Here is a 23,502-nt window from a genome sequence, read left to right as displayed (position 1 = left end):
CACAACGGTAGAGTTGTAGTTCCGTCGATCTCCGAGGTTGAGCTGCATTTGGCGCGGTTAATACTTGGATGGGTGACCGTTCAAGTCTCGCCGTTTAGTCTGTGCTCTTAAGAGCCCTTGATAATCGAGGGCCGATTAGCTGTTTCTCTGATGATTCGCGTCTACGTGATCATAGGTGTGACTGAGTTAGCCCTCGTGTTTATCTATGAACATCTGGTCATAATTCAGGTGCACCGATGGCTAATTAACACTATGCTTGTGTAAAAGAATGCCATGTCTGAGCCCATGATGTAAAAATATAAGGTGTGGCGTTGCGCATTCATTTTTAATGACCTATCCGGAACGCTTCCATCGCGCTGCCATGTCTGTCTGCAAATTTCAAAAGCTTTTAAAATATAAAGCATATTAACATCAAGAAACTCGTGAAACAATAAATATTTTTTATTTCAATATTTTCATTCCAGTTGTTTCAGTGACCAAACGTACAATCCGTGAATATTTATACAAAAAAAACTGACAAAATAGGTAATCAGTTATCAATTGACATACATATTTTCATGCGTATATCTATATCCACATGTATGTCTCACTTTGAGGTGGATGCTCAAATATGGCGTCGTGATGAAAGGCGTCGAACGGTATGAAAATAAGACCTCGGAATGCCACACCTTGTATTTTTACATCATGTCCGAGCCTACGGGCTATGATGAATAAACAAAAAAAAGCGTGAGTAATATTTATAGATATACAGTTTCTAAAGTGAGTCCTAAACATTTCGGATGTATTCACCTTGGTAGCATCAGCGCTAGCGCCACCATCGGCTGGAAGCGTAACAAAAGGTGCAGGGATAAAACGTTAACAAGTATGAGGTAGATATAGTAAAACAATGTTCTTTTATTAAATTCAATAATATAATAGAATTAATTGGAACAAATATCCGAACGTCTGAAAATAAAGGCGACTGTGTGTACGAAGTAAAGCACATACTTCCGTGTGGTATTGTGAAGCAGAGTTTATATACAACCGAATTCTTTGCTTTGTATTATTAGCCGTAACCATAGTATGCCACACAAAGTAGGAGTATTGGGATTCCAAAAGGTCACATGACTCGCTATATATATAGTCACTTGTGGGAAAAATAAGACAGGCCTTAAGGATGCAATTCTATTTTCATTTTTTTTACTCGGTCAACGATTGTAATAAGATAAAAGCCTTTAAATAACATGTTTTTGAGGAGATGATAATACCTTAGCTATTTTTTCTAACTCGGTCTTTTACAGCTTAAGACTTTCTTTAAAAGTGCGGAAACGCAGATTTAACTTAACTAAAATCCTGCTTGTTTCCCTATATATAGTCTGGAACAGGAAAACTTAGTACAGGGAAAAAATAGCTATAAGGTATTGTCAACTCCTCAAAAACATGTTATTTAAAGGCTTTTATCTTATTACAATCGTTGACCGAGTAACAACAATAAAAATAGAATTGTATCCATAAGGCCTGTCTTATTTTTCCTGCAAGTGACTATATATATCGCGAGAGTCACGTGACCTTTTGGAATTTAAATACTCTGACTTTGTGTGGCATACTATGGTTGAGGCTGAGGACTGCAAGTAGAAAGCAAAGAATTCAGTTGTATTTAAACTCAGCTTCACGATACCACACATAAGTATTAGACCAAGAGCTGAGGCCGGAGAGTAGTATAATTTTAACCAGCCGCCACTTTTATAACAGAATTGAAGTGTGACATGATTCGTAGAGATTCGAAATATTCCTCCCGAATTTTATTCTGGTGAAGAGTTTTGTTGGTATTTGAGAAGTGCGATATAGTTTTCTTATAAACCAGCCGCAACTTAGATTAATAGATAAAATATAAAAAGTTAAATTAGCTCTTTGCGGCAAGATCAGAATGCATCTTGTACCCAAAAATGGACCTTAAGAAAAATAGACCCCCTACCTGATATTATCTATAATACGCATCTAAGATAGTAGATGAAGCCTGTAGATACTATTATAGATAAGAACCCAATATCTATATTTTTGAAGGTCGGTTTTCGGGTAAAATATGCATTCTAATTTTGCCGTTAATGGAACAATTGGTAACAACTTTCTATTTTCTATCCTTTGGTGTAAGTTGCGGCTGGTTAATAAAAAAAAACTATATGGCTTCTTCTAAATACCAACAAAACTCTTCACCAGAATGAAATATGACAAAACTGTTTTGGATTTTTACGAACCATAAGGTTTCTCGATTCTGATGAACGAGGCGGCTGGTTAAAATTTTGACCACTCTCCGAGCTTTACTCTTGGTCTATATGTTCTTTACTTTGTACACACACTCAGCTTCTTCATACGGTCAGATATTTGTTGCGATTTATTCCATTGAATTATTAAATTCAATAAAAGAATATTGTTTTACTATGTCATCCTCATACTTGTTTACATTTTATCCTGGCACCTATGGTTACCCTTCCGCCCACTGTAGTACACAAGAACGAGCAGTCTATTTCTTATATGTCTATGCTCTTAACAGTCTGATATTGTTTTATGTTTTAATACCTTAATGCGTCCACGTCTGTATGTGAAAGTGGGTAGAAGTTCATGAAACGGGTGACGTGTGAAATAAATGTTATCGGCTGAATTGAAACTTTATGGAAACGTTGCATTAGCCATTTCAGCACAAAAATGTTTCAAAATCTGTTTGATGATGTTAAGCGAATGAATAAAAGACAAGTAAGAATCAACTAATATTACCGCATCTACCATGTAAGCTAAGTTTTTGTAATGATTGGCACCAAACGTAAAGATTTCCGACGGACAATCTGTAAGAAATCGATTTTTCACGGCTCTCAATTGTACATGATGATTTTACTTAGTAATAAATATTATTTGTAGTTAACGGTTGCCTCTTAGACTATTTTTTCGAGATAAGATTTTTTTTGTAAACTACTCTGCATGAGAGTTGCTGCAGTTGGTTTTAATTAAATGATGCTTTTTGCACGATACCTAATTTAATCTAGTACTTGTAGGTACCACAACTTCTTTATGATAACTCTTGTAGAATTTGTCATACAACGGTTAAAAAATAAAATTTATATGAAATTTACATAACGGTTTTAATTGAAACTAAATATCTTCTGCAAATTTATGGATACCGCAATAGGTTTAGTCCCGAGTAGCATGTCATTAAATTAATCAAGTTTGATCATGAAGCTGAAACTAGCAGACAAATTGCAGCAGCGATACCGCCGAATAACATCTTATACCTTGAGTATCCTTAAAACTAAGACAGGTACCCTTTTATATCCTGAATTAGAAAAGTACCTGGTTTTCTTTGAAGGGTACCCCAAGTAGAATTGTTATTTGATGATATCGTTGCTGGAATTTGTCTGCTAGTTTCAGCTTCATAGTTTGATCACTAATCTAGATGATCTCTAAACATTTTTTTTTTAATTATTTTTATGGTAGCAAATGAAAGAAAATGTAGCATGGGTATAGTAGGAGAGGTGAACTATTATTCTAATAATTGATAATTTTCAGCAAAAAATTTCAACTGGTTTACAAGTGTTCGTGGTTTTAAATTTTGTACGCTCTTGAAAGAAAAAAAAGTCATCTTAAGTCTAGTTTTTTTTTGGAGGTATGTGACAACTCATAATTGTTACAATCCCTTAAATAACACTAAACCAATTCCTAATATTATACTTTTTAATAAGTTCGAATTTTCCGTTCTCTTACGGAATTTATAAAAATTATTCTTATAGTCAGGGTGCTAGAGCATTAGAGAGTGGTGGTCCTTTATAGCAATACGATATTAAGCTTAAAATTCGAAGAAAACTACGTTGCATAACACTCTAAATCGCCGGCTTCGACGGAGATACGCGTCATTGTTTTTTTATTGCAAAACAATTTAAACAAAGGCTTTTTTTCAGTATTTATTAAATATCTCGGAAAGTTTTGGTTTTGGAGCAAAATACTGAAGTACAAAAAATGTTAACCTGATGGTTTTACGTAACGAATGAGTGTTAAAAAAAATTTGAAATTTTTTTTTTGCTTACTTGAACAAGCGAGAAAGTTGAAAAACGCATAAAAATTCAAATGCATCGAAATACATGTTGCAATATTAAAAATTGAATGAAAAACAAAAGTTTAACAGACATTAGTATGTTTTTTATTGTATGCCAAGTCCGGTCGCGAAATTTCGATATAGCGGCCTATTGGACAATTGGTAATTAAAAACTTCGATTGTGTTTAAAATGTGTCAGGGGCATGGATATTTATTATTTAACTTTTTGAAATCAGTGAGGAATAACATTACCTTTACTACTTAAGAAACTGGACTTATTAAATAAACATAATTAATTTCACATTATGTGTACGTGTAACAACGTGTATCTGCATGCGTGCATATACATATATGTGTGTGCTCTGAAAGTGGGAGTACGAGCTACGAATTGAACGTACTTCGCGCTTATCTACGATAGTTAGTCGGACTGTGAATCGCGAGCAGAGCACACCGTATTATGTGTCTCTCATTATCTGCGCTTCTAATAAAGTCTTTGTTCTATACGACTCTAAATTATTTATTGCCTTCGCCACTGCACAATTATTAAAATCAGGTTATGGGCCCAGAGTCGTGCTGAAGTGCAATACCGGTAGTGTGCCGTGTATAACAAAAGAAAGAAAATCGCGAGCTGTGTGTGAAATGGCCACGCCGCAGCAATCACCATGGATGGGAGTAACTCGACTTACGGGTAGAGATAATTACAAAAATTAGGCCATCTTGCTACAGGCTTGGTTTCAATCCGATGACTTATGGGATGCTGTGCAAGCTCTAACCGGTGGAACACTCTCAGTGGATTCAGCAAAATTGTCTAAAGAAAGAGCGCGCATTATACTTAAAATCGATCTAAGGTTGTATTCTCATCTACCTAACAAATGTTCAGCAAAGCAAGCATGGGATGCCTTAGACAGTGCGCACAACGACTCCAGACTTATGCGTAAGGTAACAATATTTCGCAAAGTCGCTACTACGCGTTTAGAGAATTGTGCGTCTCTTGAAGATTATGTTTGCCAAATACTGGACGCCGCGGATAAATTAGCATGTATTAGCAAGAATATGGATACCAAGTTAGTAGGTGCTTTAGTGCTAGCCGGTTTACTACCTCAATACGAACCGTTGACCTTGTCGCTGAAAGGTTCGGGAAAGCCAGTGACTTCTGATCTAGTAAAAGCTAAGTTGCTACAACATGTAAAATCAGACGGGGTATCGGCAAAAGCTGTGAAAGGTTTTTACACACAACCAAGCTGTAGACATCGCGAAAATTTTGAAAATATAAGCAACGATAACTTCCATGTTAAAAAAATACGTTGTTTCAATTGTAATAAAATGGGCCACATTTACAGAAATTGTCGTGCAAAAGGAAAACAAACAAAAGTGAATAAAGTTGAGTCCAAGTCCAAACAGTTACAAGATCAAGAAGATCTTGAAGTTACTTGCGCACTCTTGTCTCAAGTTTTGTCAACACAAGAGAGCCGAAAAGAAAATGGTAAATGGATTCTTAACTCTGGTGCTTCTAGGAATATGAGTGGCAACAAAGAAATATTTAAGACAAGACGCTCCGAAATTCGCAAGTCAAAGATGTTGATGAAGGAGTCAGAAAGTCTCAACGACAACGCAAAATGCCAAAAAGGCTTGATGACTAACAAGTCTGAAGCTAGCAGGGACATGTCAGCACGAACATAAAAAAAAAAATTTGATGTAACCAAAAAAACATTTTTTTTTTTTTCCTCCGGAATGTACTAACTTGTCACTTGAAATTAAAAAAATTATTAAATCTAAAATATTGGATATGTAGAAGGTTGATACTAAGTTCAACGGTACCAAAGGTCACTCATACCATGTCATAGGCGTCTTTAGTATCATCTTTACAGCAAAATATACAGTAAAAAGGTAGAAAAAAAATTCTTAATAAACTTTTTGAATTCAATATGGTACGACGAAAAGAAAAAGATTTTTTTTTAACGCTCTTTTGCCACTTCAGCGAAGACGAACAAATAATTGTTATAGCTTGGCATGACCCAACGGCTTCAACAGTGCTTATCCGGACAGTTTTTGAATTCCCAATAAACTTATGTCCTTACAATGAGCTGGTTAAGTTTCAGATCATTTCAAGTGAAGAATTTGGTGATTCAAAAAAATGGCAAAAATCTCGGATACGCAATTATTTTTTATCGCGTTGCAAAGCCTTTGCCGCATAGCATTGTCTCTCACCGAATTTTTTTTTGTTCCTATGTTATGACAAAGTTTTATGTTTACGAAAGTAAATTGTTTACGAGATGTTCGTGTAATAAATGCAATTGCAACTACAAGAGGTTGCTCAGATCGGGAGCGCGATGGAAATGTGGAATTAGTTTTTCAATCATAACGGCTTTGGCGGTAGTTATCTCGACAGTTTTTAGTTGAGTTACGTAATTATGTCCCTAAAATAAGCTGGTGAAGTTTCAGATCATTCCGAGTTAAGGAAAAAATTTGGTGATCAAAAAACTGGCGAAAATCGCGAATACGCGATTATTTCTTATCGCGTTGCAAAACCGTTGCCGCATAGCAGTGCCTCTCACTGAAATTATTTTTGATCCTTCTTTGTGACGATGTTTTAACTTTCAAAAGGTGATTTATTTACAAGATATTCGGAGAAAAAATAAAATCGCAACTGAAAAAGGTAGCTCAGATCGGGAGTGCGATGGTGATGTGGATTCAGTTTTTTAAGTCATAACGGCTTTGGTGGTAGCTATCCCGACAGTTTTTAATTAAGTTTCGTAATTATATTTCTAGAATAAGCTGGAAAAGTTTCAGATCATTCCGAGTTAAGGAAAAAATTTGGTAATTTAAAAACTGACAACATTAGATTATGATACGGAAGAAATCCATTATTTCAGACGTATTTTGGATATTACTATTTTTTTTATACTGTGCGTCTTACGCATTTCCAACCATTTTTTTCTTAGTCACTGGAAATTGTAGTAGCCTTAGAGAACTTTCACAATTTTTCGGGAGCTTAATTGAGAAGCCTGATCACCTGATTTGGGCCTGAAGCGTTACATTTGGCGCGGCTTGTTTCAGTTTCCACTCTATACATTAATTGTAACGTAAAAAGTAATTCCTTTTTTATGGTTTGCTGTTTGATGGATTGATGTTACTAAAACATTGAGACCAACAAATTCTAGCGATTGCTAAATAGTATGACTTTTTTGGTCAAGTTTGTACTACGGATAGCTTATAGTTTCTTATATTTCTGATCAGTGTGTATTTTTTAACTGGATAAAAAAAAATCAAAATTTTTGTGAAACGTTTACAATTGGTTTTTGCGTTTGCTCTGCTCACTATTTTAAGATTTTTGTTGCACGTTATAGCCATGCACCGATTATATAAACAGATCCTAGTAATGCATGCACTGCTGAAGTGAGACGTCGCACAGACTGACAAACAACAAACGTAGTGAACCACGAAAAAAGTGGGCTTAAACATGCCTCTGGCAAACGATGGCACGTGACCTTTTCAATGTATTATTTTCTTTGACATAGCTCGTGACTGCAGCTACAGTCCCCTGTAAGTACTACCTGTACACTACAGTGTACTTAGGCCCTTGAGTTGCGTAGATGTACTTGTCGTGTCACCTTCGCGAAGAAACGGAATTAAATTGTCAGTTGCAAGTGTTTTACATGAAAAATATCACGTTGGCGTGTCTCTGCAGTGTGTACATGAATGTGCTTTTTACTATTATTATGAGATGCTGGTTTTAAGTTATAAGGTTGAGAGAAGAAGGCTGCAGGCTTCCCAGAAAAAACAACAGTAGTCGAAAAAATATGCTATTATTATTGCACAACACGTTCAGACCATTGCTGATGTCAACTTGACAAGATATGGTGAAGAATCCTTAATGCACAAGGTATGAACTTTTGTAAATTCTATAAAAAAATGGAGAATGATAATAAAGGTGTCGAGGTTTTGTTTTCACGTGCAGGCTGTGAATAATCATAGCGTCAGCATGATATGTTGCCATATTTATATTTTCGCACATAGACGCATCCTAACGCGTTTGCACGTATTCGACGTCCGTCAGTTTTGCACGTTGTCATCGTTTTTCACTGAAAACGTGCAAACCTTAAATCCACTACAAAAAAGTGTGAATGTACGGGATATGTTTGGAAGTTACTTTATTTGAAGTTTGCAGTAAAGAACTAGGTATGATTCTGACGGAGGTCAAACGCGTGCGGACGCAGTCAGACGCGGTTGGACGCGTCTATGCGGCCGCGGCCTAAAGTCTGCTAGTGAGAGCGAAAACGTTTCACTACTCCGCGACGGCTACCGACTGTCGGTACTATTGTACAGCGGCACTCAAAAGCGCGCGGGATTCAAATCGGCTGTATGGTCAAAAAATGAAAAAATTTTGAAACTCAAAAAAATTTTTTTTTAGTCACAAACCAAACAATCCAGCACTCTTCTTAAATTGTTAATAGTTACATTAATGAACATTATAGAACACATCACTAATACAACACCACAGTATGCACTTGGATATGTAATAAAAAATAAATATATAACGAACTTCCTAAAAGTTAATTACTCTTTGCGCTTCTCAGTACATGATATCCAACAAATATATCATTAATAAATAATTAATCAATAAAGAAAACAAAAAGACTAAGGAGGTCTATGGATCCCCGATCGAAAAAAAACTTTTTTATGCTCTAAGAACTAAGCTGCTTTCATGTATCTATAGAATCACGAGTCTGCATGCGAGAGAAGTATACACACTATGGAGTATGAATTAAGTGCATAGCTTCCATACTCTCAGCGCTGCGACTCAATGCCTCGATCGCATCGACTATAGTGATGGGGCAATCGCTTAGCACTGATGGAAGCCTCTCTGCAGTGCTCCTATGCGTTTATACAAGCGTCGCGCGCGTACTTGTTATCTACATATACACATGCGTTGATGCAAATCACGGACAAAACAAAAATTTTTTGCACATGGAAACATTGATAAGTATCCACTAAGTACTTTTTTTTTCATTGATTTTTGATTGCATTATTGTAAAAACGACTTTTACCCCGCTTAATTTTTTTGTGTATTAAAATTGCTATTTAATTATAATAATAACGAAGTTTGGGAACGATACAAAATCACCAAATATTTTGTCATTATCTAAAATTAAAATTTAGTTGTCAATACGCTTGTCTCGTTTGTACCCAAATCGTGCATAAATCCAATTTTAATATTGCATTAAACAGTTGTACGTTCTACCCTGGTTAATTTTCAATTACAGTCAGAATTTTATTACATGACTATAAAAATTACTACTGTTAATAAGGATAGAAGTAAAGGAAAAATTTTCGCACACAAACTTAAAATTTTATATTGCTTTCTTACCGAGACCGGTAAAATGTGAATGCAGTCGTGCAGCTTTACACACTGACAGCTTTACACACTGTGAGCTTCAAGGGAGTGAGCTGCAGAACCACCGCCATTTGTTGCGAAATCTACAAGGCTTGTATATATTTATACATATACTTTGCAACAAACAACGAGTGGAATCTTGTGTTAATCTTATGAGCCTTGACAGGCAATCAGCTACTGTCCCACGTTTTACTGCTCACTTTCTTAAAGCTCCCTAGCTTCACAGCGTTGTTATATATAGTTATGTATATAGAGGAAAATATATGACAGTGGCGGGGAGAATCAGCATTAGAAGGGACTTTCCTTCCGCTTATTCTAACCTCGCAAGCACAACTGAGACGCCACGAATTTGCTATCTTTCCACCACGAACATGTCACAAGGCCTGTGACTAACAAATGCTATTATATTCGGACGTTAGTTGCCACTTGCTAAGTAGTCAAGAGCGTTCATATTAACCTCTCAGAAACAAGCCCAGAGTCGGTTACTTTACAGTATTTCATTTTAGTTTGATTGTTTCTAGCATATTATTTCTAGATATTATTTCTAGCATATAATGTAACAAATAAAAATCTACCTGTGCTGTAGTGATACATAAAATAAAATGTATCTAAACAAGAGGTATCAATGATTATCAATGTAACTGTAGTACGAGATTCTCGCAGCAAAGAAACTTGTACAGGCATGGGTGTATACCACAAATTATTTTCAAATCCTGTTTTTGATCAACTTTGTTAATTTATTAGTTAGTCGAAATTATAAGTGAAAGTTACATTTAAGCTAGAGGAGCACCAATTTACATAGTTTCAAATTAAAATATTCGTAAAAAAAGCATTCTAGCGATTTTTATCAAGTGATTCACGAGCCACCAAATTGTTTGCACTTGCTATTGCGCCTAAACTCTATAATTTTTTTCGTTATGAAACATTATAACTTCATTTTATAATTAAATGACGTAAAGCTTCCTATGACCCACGTTACATAATTTCAATTGTGATAAAAAAAATTAATGTATAAGAAAAGCTTTTACTCAAACGATTAAGTTGTAATTTTCGATATTGCCAAAATTTCATTTTTTTCCTATCATTGTAAAACGTATTATTAATGAAATTAAAATCATTACAACGCAATATATACATATCAACGAAATTAAACTTATTTTCCAAGCGGTTATGTGTATCTAAACACATCGAAAAAATTTAAATTTTTTAACATTGAACGATTGTAATACTGAGATAAGACTGATTATATACATTGACTGCTTACACCCACGCACACCAACATAGTAAATTTTTCGAGTTTGAACTTTTTTTTGGTGAAGTTGAAAAACCTTTCGAAATTGTCATATAAAAACATTATAAATCAACGATAAAGAGCTTAAATTTTTCCTGATTCCTAAAATGTTACTGCTTACACATGCGCGTGCGTGCAGGTGGACATTTTTTCTATTGTACTTTACAATGATTGCAGACCGGAAACGTGATTCTAATGTGTTATCTCAATATTTGATTTTTTGTTCATTGCAAAGCTTCCTTTACAAGGAAGCAAAATATTTGTCTTCGATTTAAATAGTTGTAGTACGTCGATAGCGCTTCGTATACTTAAAAGTCTTGGTAATGGTTGTATTGAAGTTCAGTAATGATCAATATAACATTTTTTCTAAGCTTTGATACAGACCGTATTTATCTTGCAAAATAAAAAAAAAACCAGTCTTGTAACAACTACCATTAAAGAACCAACGTTAGCAAGCAGTGTTTCAAAGTATACAATTAACGAATGCCTTCATTATCATTGTGTGTTATTGCGTGTGTGTATGTGGGGGGGATAGGGGGTTTTGTCTGCGGATAACAAATTATTTTATCAACAATCACATTATTCTTTTTAGATCGCAAATGCTTGCAATGAAGCTTCCAATAAGAGTTTCCGAAATGATCTGCAATACTTGTGGGATGATCCTAAGTCTCCGCTGCAAGCCGAAGTAGAAAGATATCTTAACATTGAGCAAGCAACGAAGAACAGCCTTACAATTAAAAATTTGTCAGTGGGTCCTACATGCGCCATAGCAAGCGACGCTGTAGTTGTTGATGCCGTAGATGAAATTACAAATAATAAATCGTTCAAGAAAGACAATTTGTCGACTTCTCCTGTAGCTGAGACCGATATACCATTTGTTGAGAAAATTTCTGAAGAAACCTCACGCACAGAAGGGACATGCAACTCAATTAATGAAGGAAATTGGATGCCCCTTACAGTTGCATCGAGTACTCCAAAAAAAGACAGCAGCCACAATTCAATATTTGGAGTATCCCATACTGAGAATCCCTAGGAGTCCTCCACCAAGTCATTTATGGTCCCCGCTGTGTTTTTCGAAAAATTTTGGTCTCCAAATGTAGCGAAATTGCCCAGTGGATGGACTGATCGTATGAGCGATTATTTCGAAGCCGTCAATGACAAATGTGTTTTGCGGTTGAAGTACCATGAACTTAACGAGGAAAATCGAAGTTAAATATACGCCATTTATTACCGTAGCAGAGTGTAAAATGAGTAGCTGTTGTAAGTACAAGTTGTGATAAATGAGAAAATAACATCTAATCGCAACTACACAGCTCACGTTTCCATGATAACTGGCAGTTGTAATCATGACGGAGAACAAATAGAAAGACGGTTCGTCAAAGGCGATAAAAGAGATTTGCATGCTGAAAAATTGGAAAAAAAACGCATGTGACTATTTTATCAGGCGAAATGTTGAGCCAAAATAAGCACGATGTTTTATCGAGCGGAAATCGCAATCATGCACCTTCAACTACAATTTTGTACAAAATATCCAGCAAATCTAAAAAAAAAATTGATTTGGATTCAAATTTTAATTTATTTTTATGTAAATTACGACATGCACTACTAGCTGATAAAGATTTGAAAGGCAAATACGTGTCAAGATTTATTCAAGGGTACTCGTTATACCCATCCTTCTCCGTGACTTTGTTTACCCATAAGCAGATAATGGAAGCCATTGGAGTGTCGAAAAACCATTTTTCATGTTTACATCTAGATGCAACTGGCAGTATATTTTCGCATCCTCCTGATTTGGACACCAGAGTATTTTATTACAGCGTCGTAATATCGGGACTAGAATGGCGACCTCCGGTGGCCGTGTTAGAATTTATCACTTGCGGCTATAGTGTCAGAAGCATACACTACTCTGTAGCCATTTTCGTTGAAAGTCTTGTACCTATTATTGAAACTGACTTCAGCAAAGCTATGATACAAGCGGCATGCAAAGCATTTTATAATATGGATTTAGAACTTTACTTAGATATTTCATTTTCTGAAATATATAAAAACACAGATACATCAAGGTGTTTGATGGTTTTGCATGTGTGCACCAGCCACTTGATAAAACCTGCAATTAAACGCATAAAAAATTTTACGTCTGATGTAACAATACAATCGTTGTCCCGATCAGCCATTGGATAATTGCTGCATGCAACCGACATGAAAAAAGTGGTAGAGTTATTTTCAATTTTCATAAAGTTGTTCGGTTTTAAATATGAGGTAAAAAACCATACGGAGTATGTGCAAAAATTTAAAAACAAAAGATCTTGATCCGATGGATAGCGATGTCAATGAGGATGATAAAGAGAATGACAGTAATGTGGATGATTGCTTTATTGATAATGAGTTCAGTTCAAGCACAACAAAAAGAGATCGATCAAAGTTTTACTAAACCTTTCTAAAACTGTATGATGACACCATGCAAGAAGAACCCAAATCGGGGAAAGAAAATAAGTATTATTTACAATCTTTTGTTTTATATCTTTTGAACGAATTATTATCGTACTATCCTCTGTGGTCCGGAATTTTGTTACAGCAGTTTGGAATTCGTAGAAATTCAAACACCTGCGTAGAAAGTTGTAACAAAATTATAAAATGTTTTGTTTTTGACGGAGAAATGCGGCAGTTAATTCCAAGAACTATAAAAGAATTCTTAAAAAATGTCAAAGAATGGTAATAATGCGGGAGTTTGATTTAAGAACAACGAGGCAAAAGAATAACTATTTAAATGAAAGTGCTAGTAAATCGAGCGAATATAATGCTGACGATGTGAATGGTGATATTAACAGAAATTGTGATACGAATATAGGGACATCTGAACTACGCAGTGGTGACGTTGACATGTAAATAGTGAAAAAGTGAGCTTTTCAACATCCACAAGAAAAATACTTAAAAGAAAAGAAGCAGTCAAGGTCGCAGCGTGTATGAAACAACTAAACATGGATATGACATCTAAATTAGACGATGGAGCACATGAGTATCCAACAAAACAATTAAAAAGGAAAAGTTTGATTATTCGCTAAAACTAAAATTCAAGAAATGGGTAATGAAAAAGAATCTGTCAGTGAAGCTAAGTCATCGGCAGAAGAAAATGTTGACTGGAATGTTGACTATGATCTGGATTTTGAACAATGAAATAGACGTGAATGAAGTACAATTGCAAATGTTGGTTTTAAGCATTTTTCAGAGAGTGTTAAGGAGTTTAACGAAAAAAAAAAACATATTTGGAAATGAAAAGTATGAGTGACTTGGTGTTATCAGATAAAGATAATATGCCAACAACAGACACACGTCAAATCGAAAATAATACGACAAACTGCCAACCAATAGTTAGTCATGATGCTCCCTGGGATGACGTCGATTTAAACAGTTTTTTAGAATTGAACGTAGTGGAGAAATTTTATACTTCAGGATTTCTTATAAATCAAGTCAGCTTGAAAAGCTTGCAAATTAATGAAGAAGTTGACGACAATATAATAAACGCATTTTTACGTATATGTGAACATGAAAATCCAGAAAGAAAACCATAAATTTTTGATGTCTGTTTTTTAACTTGGTTGATGGAAGGACGGTCTGATGTTGGATTTTTCAAATGGGCCATGAAGATTAAAGCCTGGTCGAATGGTATTTAGTTATTGCCCAAAGGAGAAGGAGGGCATTGGTCATTAATAATAATAATATTTCCGACAAAACAAATTGTATACATCGACTCATTACATACGCACCTAAACAAGCAGGTCTTGCGTAATATGTGCTTGTTCATCAACGCTGTATTTTCAAAATCTAACATGCCCGTTTTCGAGTGGGATGACTGAACCTGTTACATGCCTTAAGATGTACCTACTCAAAGAACTAAAGAGTACGGCTTAAGAGTTAATTGTGGAGTACATCTTTCTGTGTGGTCGTATATTGTATGTTCCGGTAAAATGATAACCTTTAGTAAATATGATATGGTAAAATCACGTGTATGGATATATGACAAAATAATGAGTGCACGTGACATACAAATACCTGATTTATTACCACAATTTACATCAAAGAAAGAAATATTATACAAAAAGATGGCGGTAAATATTAACAAAATAAAAACCACAACTTCGTCTCCAGCAAAAAATGTTCCAACAATAGAATACTGTGCATTATTAAAGCAGATAATAGCTCACAACAAATAAAAAAATAATTATGACGTATACCAAAAAATGTTACGAAAAAAAGAAGAAGAAAACTTGTACCACGACGACGCAGGCAATAACTTTGTTTGTATTCTCAATGCAAGATAAAACCAATAAATTATGTTGTAGATTAAGCATCATTCACAATTGTGTGATTTTGTTTGTATTAAATGAAAAATGTAGGATATATATGTATACTATTAGCCTTAATCACACAATAATAGTACTGATCTAATGTAACCTATCTTGTCACTTAATACAAGGAAAAAAAAGTACTGGTACGAAATACAAACAAGATATTAGTAAACACATAAGTATCAGACTAAAGTAGTAGATATACACATATATATTGATAATGAGTAATATAAATGCATATACAATACTGTTTAATATGAGCACCTTCAATATGAACAAACATAAAAAACTATTAAAGACTTTTTTATTTCATTATTACAAAATCGTTTCTTCACTCCAAATTATTGACCTGAATCCTCATGAAAAATGATGCATCAATCGTGTGGCCAGTAATGTTGAGCAGTTTGTCAGTAACGCCATTTGTGAATGATCTTCAAGTCCCTTACAATTTCTACACGTATCGTAAACACATTAATGTACTCAGAGGCGAACAACTCTGTTTCAATAAAATAGGACTCTGACTATTAAGAACGCGTCACAGCTGTATCCGCGCATTTGGTTGGTTCTACACTTATTTATATTCACCATAATTTGTTAATTATATGACGAACTTATAAAATTAACTGGAAAAAACGTAAAAATCTTACAACGACAAAAAAAAATCTATAGCGAAAAGTACAGGCAAAGACCTAGAGACTTGTCAAATTGATGAAAAGTCAAAATTCAATTTTGTAATCGTTATTGCCAGTGAGAGGTACAGTATGCGGCAAAGCCTTTGAGATGCGATAAAAAAAATAATCGCGTTTCTGCGACTTTAGCCAGTTTTTTAATCACCAAATTTTTTCCTTAACTTGTAATGATCTGAAACCTTACTAGGTTATTCTAGAAACATAATTACGTAACTTAACTAAAAACTGTCTAGATAACTACCGCCAAAGCCGTTATAATTAAAAAACTGATTCTACATTACTATCGCGCTTTCGATCTGAGCTACCTCTTTTAGTTGCGATTGTATTTTTCACCCGAATATCTTGTAAATAATTTCCCTTCGTAGTCTTGAAGTTTCGTCACAGTATAGAAACGAAAAAATTTCAGTGAGTGGTACTGCTATGCGGCAACGGTCTTGCAACGCGATAAAAACTAATCGCGTATTCGCGATTCTGGCCAGTTTCTTAATCACCATATTTTTTTCTTAACTCAGAATGATCTGATACTTTACAAGCTTATTTTAGGGACATAATTACGCAACTAAACTAAAAAACTGTCGGAATAACTACCATCAAAGCCGTTATGATTAAAAAACTGATTCTACATTACTATCGCGCTTCCGATCTGAGCTACCTCTTTTAGTTGCGATTATATTTTTCACCCAAATATCTCGTAAACAATTTACCTTCGTAAACATATAATTTCCTCACAACAAAAGAACACAAAAATTTCGGTGAGAGGCACTGCTATGCGGCAAAGGCTTTGCTACGCGATAAAAAATTATTGTGTATTCGCGATTTTTGCCATTTTTTTGAATCACCAAATTCTTTCTTTAACTTGAAATGAATTAAAAGTTTACCAACTCATTGTAGGGACATAAATTTATTGGGAATTCAAAAACTGTCGGGAAAAGCACTGCTTAAGCCGTTGGGTCATGCCAAGCTATAAAAATCACTTGTTTGTCTTCGCCAAAGTGGTAAAAGAGAGTTAAAAAAAAATCTTTTTCTTATCGCCGTACCATATTAAATTAAAAAAGTTTAAGTATTTTTTTTTTATTGTATATTTTGCTGTAAAGATGAAACTTGAGACGCCTGTGACTTGGTATGAGTGACCTTTGGTACCCTTGAACTTAGCATCAACCTTTTACAAATTCAATATTTTGGATTTGATAATTCATTACATCTCAAGTAACTAGTTAGTACGTTTTGGAAGTAAAAAAAATCATTTTTTCTTTGTTAAATCAAATTTCTTTTTTTTAATGTCCCTGCTGACATGACCCTGCTAGCTTCAGACTCATTGATGAATATGTTGACTATAGTGGTATATCTGACAAAGGCGATAGCGGAACTTTTCTGAGGCTGTCAATTTAACCGAAAGCAATCAGTAGATTGATGCCATGATGCTGGAAATCATATCACTTATTAAGAACCACACGTGGGAGCTGTGTAAATTCCGAGCTAACAAACTTATAGGTTTAAAATGGGGCTGATAATGCTTTGTCCTACAAAGCCAGGTTGGTCGCACAATATTTCTCCCAAATATGTGACATAAATTTTAACAACATCTACTCACCAGTGGTTTGTTTTTCGAGTCTCCGTCTTTTATTTGCTCATGCGGTTCGACTTGATTTGAATTTTATTTATTTTGATGTCGAAACCGCTTTATTACATGGACAACTTGATAAAGAGATTTAGATGAAATCGCCGGTAGGATTGTTTGAGAAGCTTATTGATCTTATAGGACACAAACAACAAATTTTGAACTGGTGTTTAACATTCAAATTTATTAAAGTAATACACAACGTTTCACCAATCTTGTTGGCCTTATCAGGTTTACATATACTGTGAAATCATGTTACGAGTAAATGAAGCATTACAAATTAAATACATTATGCACAAGTATATACTAACAGAAAAAAAACTTATAGTAGAGTCACATTATTGCATTATTGCACAGGTTTTTTGGTTGCTGAAGCAACAAGTCGACTTATCTATAATAAAGGTGGTAAAAATCTGTACAGCTGTTGTCTATACAATATGTGTATGTATGTGTATGAGCCGCTTGATGTAGTCAGTGACTGTCAAGTTACAACAAGTTTCGCGTTAATTTGAAATATTAATTTTTCTGCTTTGACTAAAAAAATTCATACGTATATTTTTAAAGTTGTATAAATTTTTTTTTTTGTTAATGTTATTCTTTTGAAAATTAATATGTATCATTTCTGATATAATGTGCTTATTATACTTGCTTTCATTATCTAAAATACTGACATTACGTTTACTAAATGTATGATTACTTTTCATGGCATGTTCATACACAACCGAATCAGAACTCGGTCTCGTATGTTCTAAAAATCTAATTTCCAATTCTCTTTTTGTTTGTCCAATATATTTAACGTCGCAATCATCACAAGATTATCTTTAAGCTGTACATATTTTTACCACCTTTATTATAGATAAGTCGACTTGTTGTTTCAGCAACCAAAAAACCTGTGCAATAATGCAATTATGTAACTCTACTGTAAGTTTTTTTTCTGTTAGTATATACTTGTACACAATGTATTTAATTTGTACCACTGTGACGTACAGTATCTGAAACCTTTGTAAGTTCGCGCCCAAGACTCATCTCTCACGGCGCATGAGCAGTAGATACAGAGTATGATGATCACCTTTCGGCGGCGGGCCCGAGCGTTATCAGCTCTCCCGCGCCCTCTCTCTCCGATCAGCCTCCGAACCTAACGCCACGCACGCGACTGCTCTCGCCTTGACACTCTAATAAACGAACATATACTTTCTTCCACGTGTATTCAATCCCCTTACACCCCGAAACTCCACAATTCCCACGTAACAGGAGGTTGTAGATAACCCGACCCCCAATTTTTGGCACTCGACGTGTGACGAGTTGTGTACGACAAAGTAATAGAAAATTTTTTTTGGTTCTCTTTCGTCGTCGGGAAGCACCCACAGTGCAGTGTAAGTGAAAATAAAAAGAATTATTGTGAAAAGAAAAGTGAAATAAAAAAAAAAAGAATTTAAAGAAGAAACAGTGAATAATAACAAGAAAAGAAAAAAAATACAGTGTTAAGAAGACACACGCGGCGAGACACGTGAGAAACGAGCAGGTGTCAAGTACCAGCGTGGGCGCTCAGCAGCCATCCAGGAGGCCGGCACCGTCAGGAAATAAAACAAGGGAGAGCCAAAACACGAAACTACATCACACCACGCACCCTCTGGTAGCAATATTTTTCTTTGGACACTTTGTTTACGGACACGGAAATGCTTTGGATCATACTGCTTACAATACTGTCCAGGTAGATAAAATTTATATAAACGGTAAATAATATTACTGCTGGGCGATGAGTCTTATCGAATAGGCCCATAACAAACAAATACAACCAAACAAAAAAAAAAACACAAAAAAAAAAAATAACCAAGCGAATAAAACAAAATGCAGTCATGAAAAATTGATAACGTTGTAGGTGGAGCGGTGGACCGCTTAGCAGACGCGGAGGTCGTAACAGACGACAGTTTATGGTTACAATTTTGCCACGATCCCGAGGCGGTCAAAGAGTTAAAAAAGTCGAACAAAAAAACAAAAGACTTAATTGGAAATATTTATAAGGGCATGAAGACGGTCGTACTAAGAGATAAAAAAAGAGGGCCCTAAGCAAATAATTGGAGGAAACGAAGCCTCAGAATCATATATAGAGCCCCTGCGTAGTGATGATAGTGGAGAGGAAGGGGATGAGTCAGATAGGGGGCCCGCTAGGAATCAGCTTGGCAATTGGAGAAGGGAGACAGAGTTGCCCCAGAGATGGCCAGAAAGGGAGGGGGGAGAAAATGAAAGAGAATTCCACAATAGAGATAGAAGGAAAGCTAGACCGATGCGGGAGTTCGAAAATTTTAAAAATAACCAGGAGAGGTGGGAGCAAACAACAGGTGGATCCACACACAGATCGCCGCATCACCGGGAGTATGAAAGGAATATAAATTACTCAATTAAAGAATTGAGCACAATAATCCCAACAATACTAATATTTACAGGGGACCCAATAAATTTGTCGGCGTTTACAAGGGTAGTAAGGGCAATAGGCCGACAGGTGGACGACAGAGACGTCCTATATTTTTTGGCAACACTATCCAGCAGGCTAAAAGGTCGAGCGGCAGCACATTTAAATGATAGAATCACACAGTTTGAGTCTATAGAAGAATTTCTCGAGGAGGTTAAGGAAAGGTACGGGGCCATCAGTAGCACAGAGACAGTTATGGCAAAAATTAGGTCGGAACGACAAAGGGATAGGGAATCTGTAGAAGAATACTCAGATCGAATGCAAAAATTGTTTAACAGGGCTATGGGGCTTCAAGAAGCAAACCTTGAAGTTTCTGAAATGTTAAGGCAGGAATTTAAGAAAAATATTCAAAAAGAAGTAGTGACCCAATATATATTAGGCCTTAATCCCCCGCACAACCACGAAGTTTCTATGCATAGGCCCATAACGCTAACAAAGGCCATTACATTGGCATTGAAAGTCGAGGACATGATGGCTATGAAATCACCTCGAGTAGACAGCAATAAATATGAGAGATGGGAAAAAGAATTTAACAAAAAGGAAGATGAGGTAAACAAGTGTAACTATTGTGGCCGAATTGGGCACAAAGCAGAAGAGTGTCGTTCATTGTGGCACGACATAGAAAAGGGGCTGCTGGTGAAGAAAGGTCGCGGTGAGGAGACCAGAACACCGTACTATACAAGGTACCAGGATAGGGGTGAAGAAAGAAGAGGTGGAAGATCATATAATGATAGTGGAAGAAGACCCGGAGACTACAGACATAATAATATGGCTCAGGCAGAGAATAAATACAACTACGGCAGATATGGGAGAGATTTTAAAAGAGGGTATGCTTATCGCGAAAACAATAACAACAATAATAATAGAAATAATAGATATTATGAGCCGAATGGCAGAAATTACGGCCAAAGAGAAAGTGGCAGGGATAATAGCCAAAATAATTATGATTGGAAAAGTAACGAGTGTTATGATCCTAGACACACAAACGGGACACAAGACGCAAGGGAGGCTGAACCTAGACGGGGTGATATCTCTAGTACACAGAAGCCTAATTTTTAGAACGATGCTCGAAGTACTCCCCCAAAATCGAGCATCGGGAAAAAGTGGCTACGTATTTTAAAGGACCAAAAGTAAACGATGTAAAAATTGGAGAGAAAGAAGAAAAACCCATACAGTCGGAGGTGTGGGGAAAGGAGGTAAACGAAAACAAAATTAATACTCGTCAACAAATCGAACCAAATTTAAAAAAAAAATCTAAAAAATAAAAATATATCGATGGGAAAAGAAGACAAGAAAGAAGTCACGACGGTACTAATTAACTATGCAGCAGTAGGACGCAGACCGCCAACAGTAACGCTGGAGAGTGAAGATTTCCGAAATAAAAGACCAGATTTCTATGCTGACACGGGTGCTGAGATCTCGATACTAAAAGAAGATTATATAAAAGAAAATTCGCCATTGGATGAGAATGTAAAAGTAAAAATAATTGGAGTAACTCATGGAGAACGTGAAACAAAAAGCACGGTGGACACAATGATTAATGGTATGAAGTGCACTTTCCATGTAGTCCCGCAGGATTTTCTGATCGAAGTAGACGGAATCCTTGGATGGGATATGTTTAAAAAATACAATGGCGAGGTGAGCGCAAAAACAAATACACTTAGCCTAGGTGGTGTAGAAACCCCACTGAAGACGGCAGAATATTTCGAGATAGCAGCGAGATCCAGGCAGGTTATATATGCAAGAGTCAAAAAAGAATTCGGAAAGATTCAAGTTGGATTTGTGCCACTTCAAGATGTGGGAGAACATGTGCATTTTGGAGACTTTTACGGCACTAATGATAAAGGTAAAATATATGCGGAATGCGTGAATTTTTCAAACAAAAAAAGGAGAATTACAGTACCGGAAGTGGATCTGATAGAGTGCGAAGAAGTAAAGAAAATGGAAATAACTGGCAACGTTGGGGACGGCGCCAGAGAAGAAGAGACTGCATTTGTAGGCTTGCTCGAGGAAGTCAAATTGGAAGAAACAGAAATAGAAAAAAAATACAGATTGAGATATAAAAGCGTAGATGGAGATAAAGAAATCGACACGTACGCGGAAAAAGACTGTGATATAAAAAGTGTCGAAGAAAGAATTGAAAATTATGACACTGATCGACACTGAGGGCTGTAACGAAGAAGAGTTACAGCACGTAAGAAGATTAATATCGATGAATCCGTTTGTGTTTGGGTTGGACGGAGAACCGTTAAAAACAACTCATTCGATTAAACACAAAATAGAGACTACAACAAATAAGCCAGTAGTGGTCAGAAGATATAGATACCCGCCTGCGGTGAAGGAAAACATCAGGAGAGAAATTCAAAAATTGATGGATTTGGATATAATAGAACCATCAACGTCCCCATGTAACTCAAATATATGGATAGTGCCTAAACCGCCAGGACAAAACGGCGAGAAAAGTTGGTGACTGGTCACAGATTTCAAACAGCTGAACGAAATAACTGTTGGAAGCTGTTACCCACTACCCTTTCAAAGCGACATATTGGAGCACTTAGCGGCCGCTTAGTACATCACAGTAGTTGATTTGAAGAGTGGATTCCACCAGATTAAAATTCAAGAAGAGGACGTGCATAAAACTGCATTCTCGGGACCCGACGGGCACTATCAATATAAACGTATGCCAATGGGGTGCTCACAGTCACCAAATACATTCCTGAGGGCGATAACGTTAGCTCTAGCCGATCTACAAGGGCGAGAAATTGAACTATACATGGATGACATTATGGTGTTCGCAGCAACTCTCGAAGAACATGAAAAACGCTTCAAAAAATTGATAGAAAGACTGGCAAAAGCAAACATGACCATAGAGCCAAAAAAATGTCAATTTTTGAAGTAGGAAGCAAAAGTCCTTGGTCACGTGGTTGGAAATGGTAAGATAAAGACGGACCCAAAGAAGATCGAAGCCGCAAAAGAATATCCAAGACCGACAAATTCAAGGAATATTAAGCAGTTTCTTGGATTCGCGGGATATTACAGGAAATTCATAAAAGATTATGCAAAGATAGCGCGATCACTCTCTACAATGACAAAGAAGAATACGGAGTTTAAATGGGGCGAAAAAGAGGAAGAGGCTTTTAAAAAACTAGTGGATGCGCTATGTTCGGAACCTGTATTAACAGCACCGGACTTAAGTAAACCGTTCATTGTTACAACAGATGCGTCGGATTATGCCATCGGAGCAATCCTTAGTCAGGGAGAGATAGGTAAGGATAGACCATGTGAATACGCGTCACGGTGCCTCAAGGGTAGTGAACTTAGATATCCAACGTATGATAAGGAGTTGCTAGCAGTAGTTTTTGCAAAGGAACAGTTTAGACCTTATCTGTATGGCAGGAAGTTCACGGTGGTTACGGATCACGAGCCGTTGAAACATTTTAACACGTCCAAAAAACCCGACATTTCGGTTCAACAGATTAAAGGCAGAGTTGCGTGGTTACGATTTCGATATAATTTATCGCCCAGGTATTTCAAACAACGCACCAAATGCTCTTTCAAGAAATCCAGTCGTAAAAGAGGGCGAAAAGAACCCAGAACTACCACGAATAGAACTGTATCAAATGGCAGATGAAC

General features: G+C 36.0%; 1 protein-coding gene across 3 annotated transcripts in view; it reads left to right on the top strand.

Annotated features, from left to right (window-relative positions):
* Positions 1 to 23,502, top strand: part of twr (signal peptidase complex catalytic subunit SEC11 homolog C twr) — a 179,308-nt gene that overhangs the window by 12,650 nt on the left and 143,156 nt on the right. The window contains exon 1 of one of the 3 annotated variants that reach the window (XM_014349907.2): positions 2,573 to 2,730. The exons of 1 other annotated variant lie outside the window; for it this stretch is intronic. In XM_014349907.2, the coding sequence (XP_014205393.1) occupies positions 2,683 to 2,730 (48 nt within the window). In that variant the 5' untranslated portion in view covers positions 2,573 to 2,682. Of the gene's footprint in view, positions 1 to 2,572; positions 2,731 to 2,768; positions 2,822 to 23,502 lie in introns of those variants that run through there. One more of the 3 variants, XM_023391939.2, reaches the window with a different exon arrangement.

Source organism: Copidosoma floridanum, unplaced genomic scaffold, assembly GCF_036245765.1.
Source record: "Copidosoma floridanum isolate Cflo_tuat_1 unplaced genomic scaffold, Cflo_Japanese_pri ptg000027l, whole genome shotgun sequence".
NCBI lineage: Eukaryota > Metazoa > Arthropoda > Insecta > Hymenoptera > Encyrtidae > Copidosoma > Copidosoma floridanum.
Note: the sequence above shows the minus strand (reverse complement) of the source record. Positions and strands in the feature narration are given on the sequence as shown.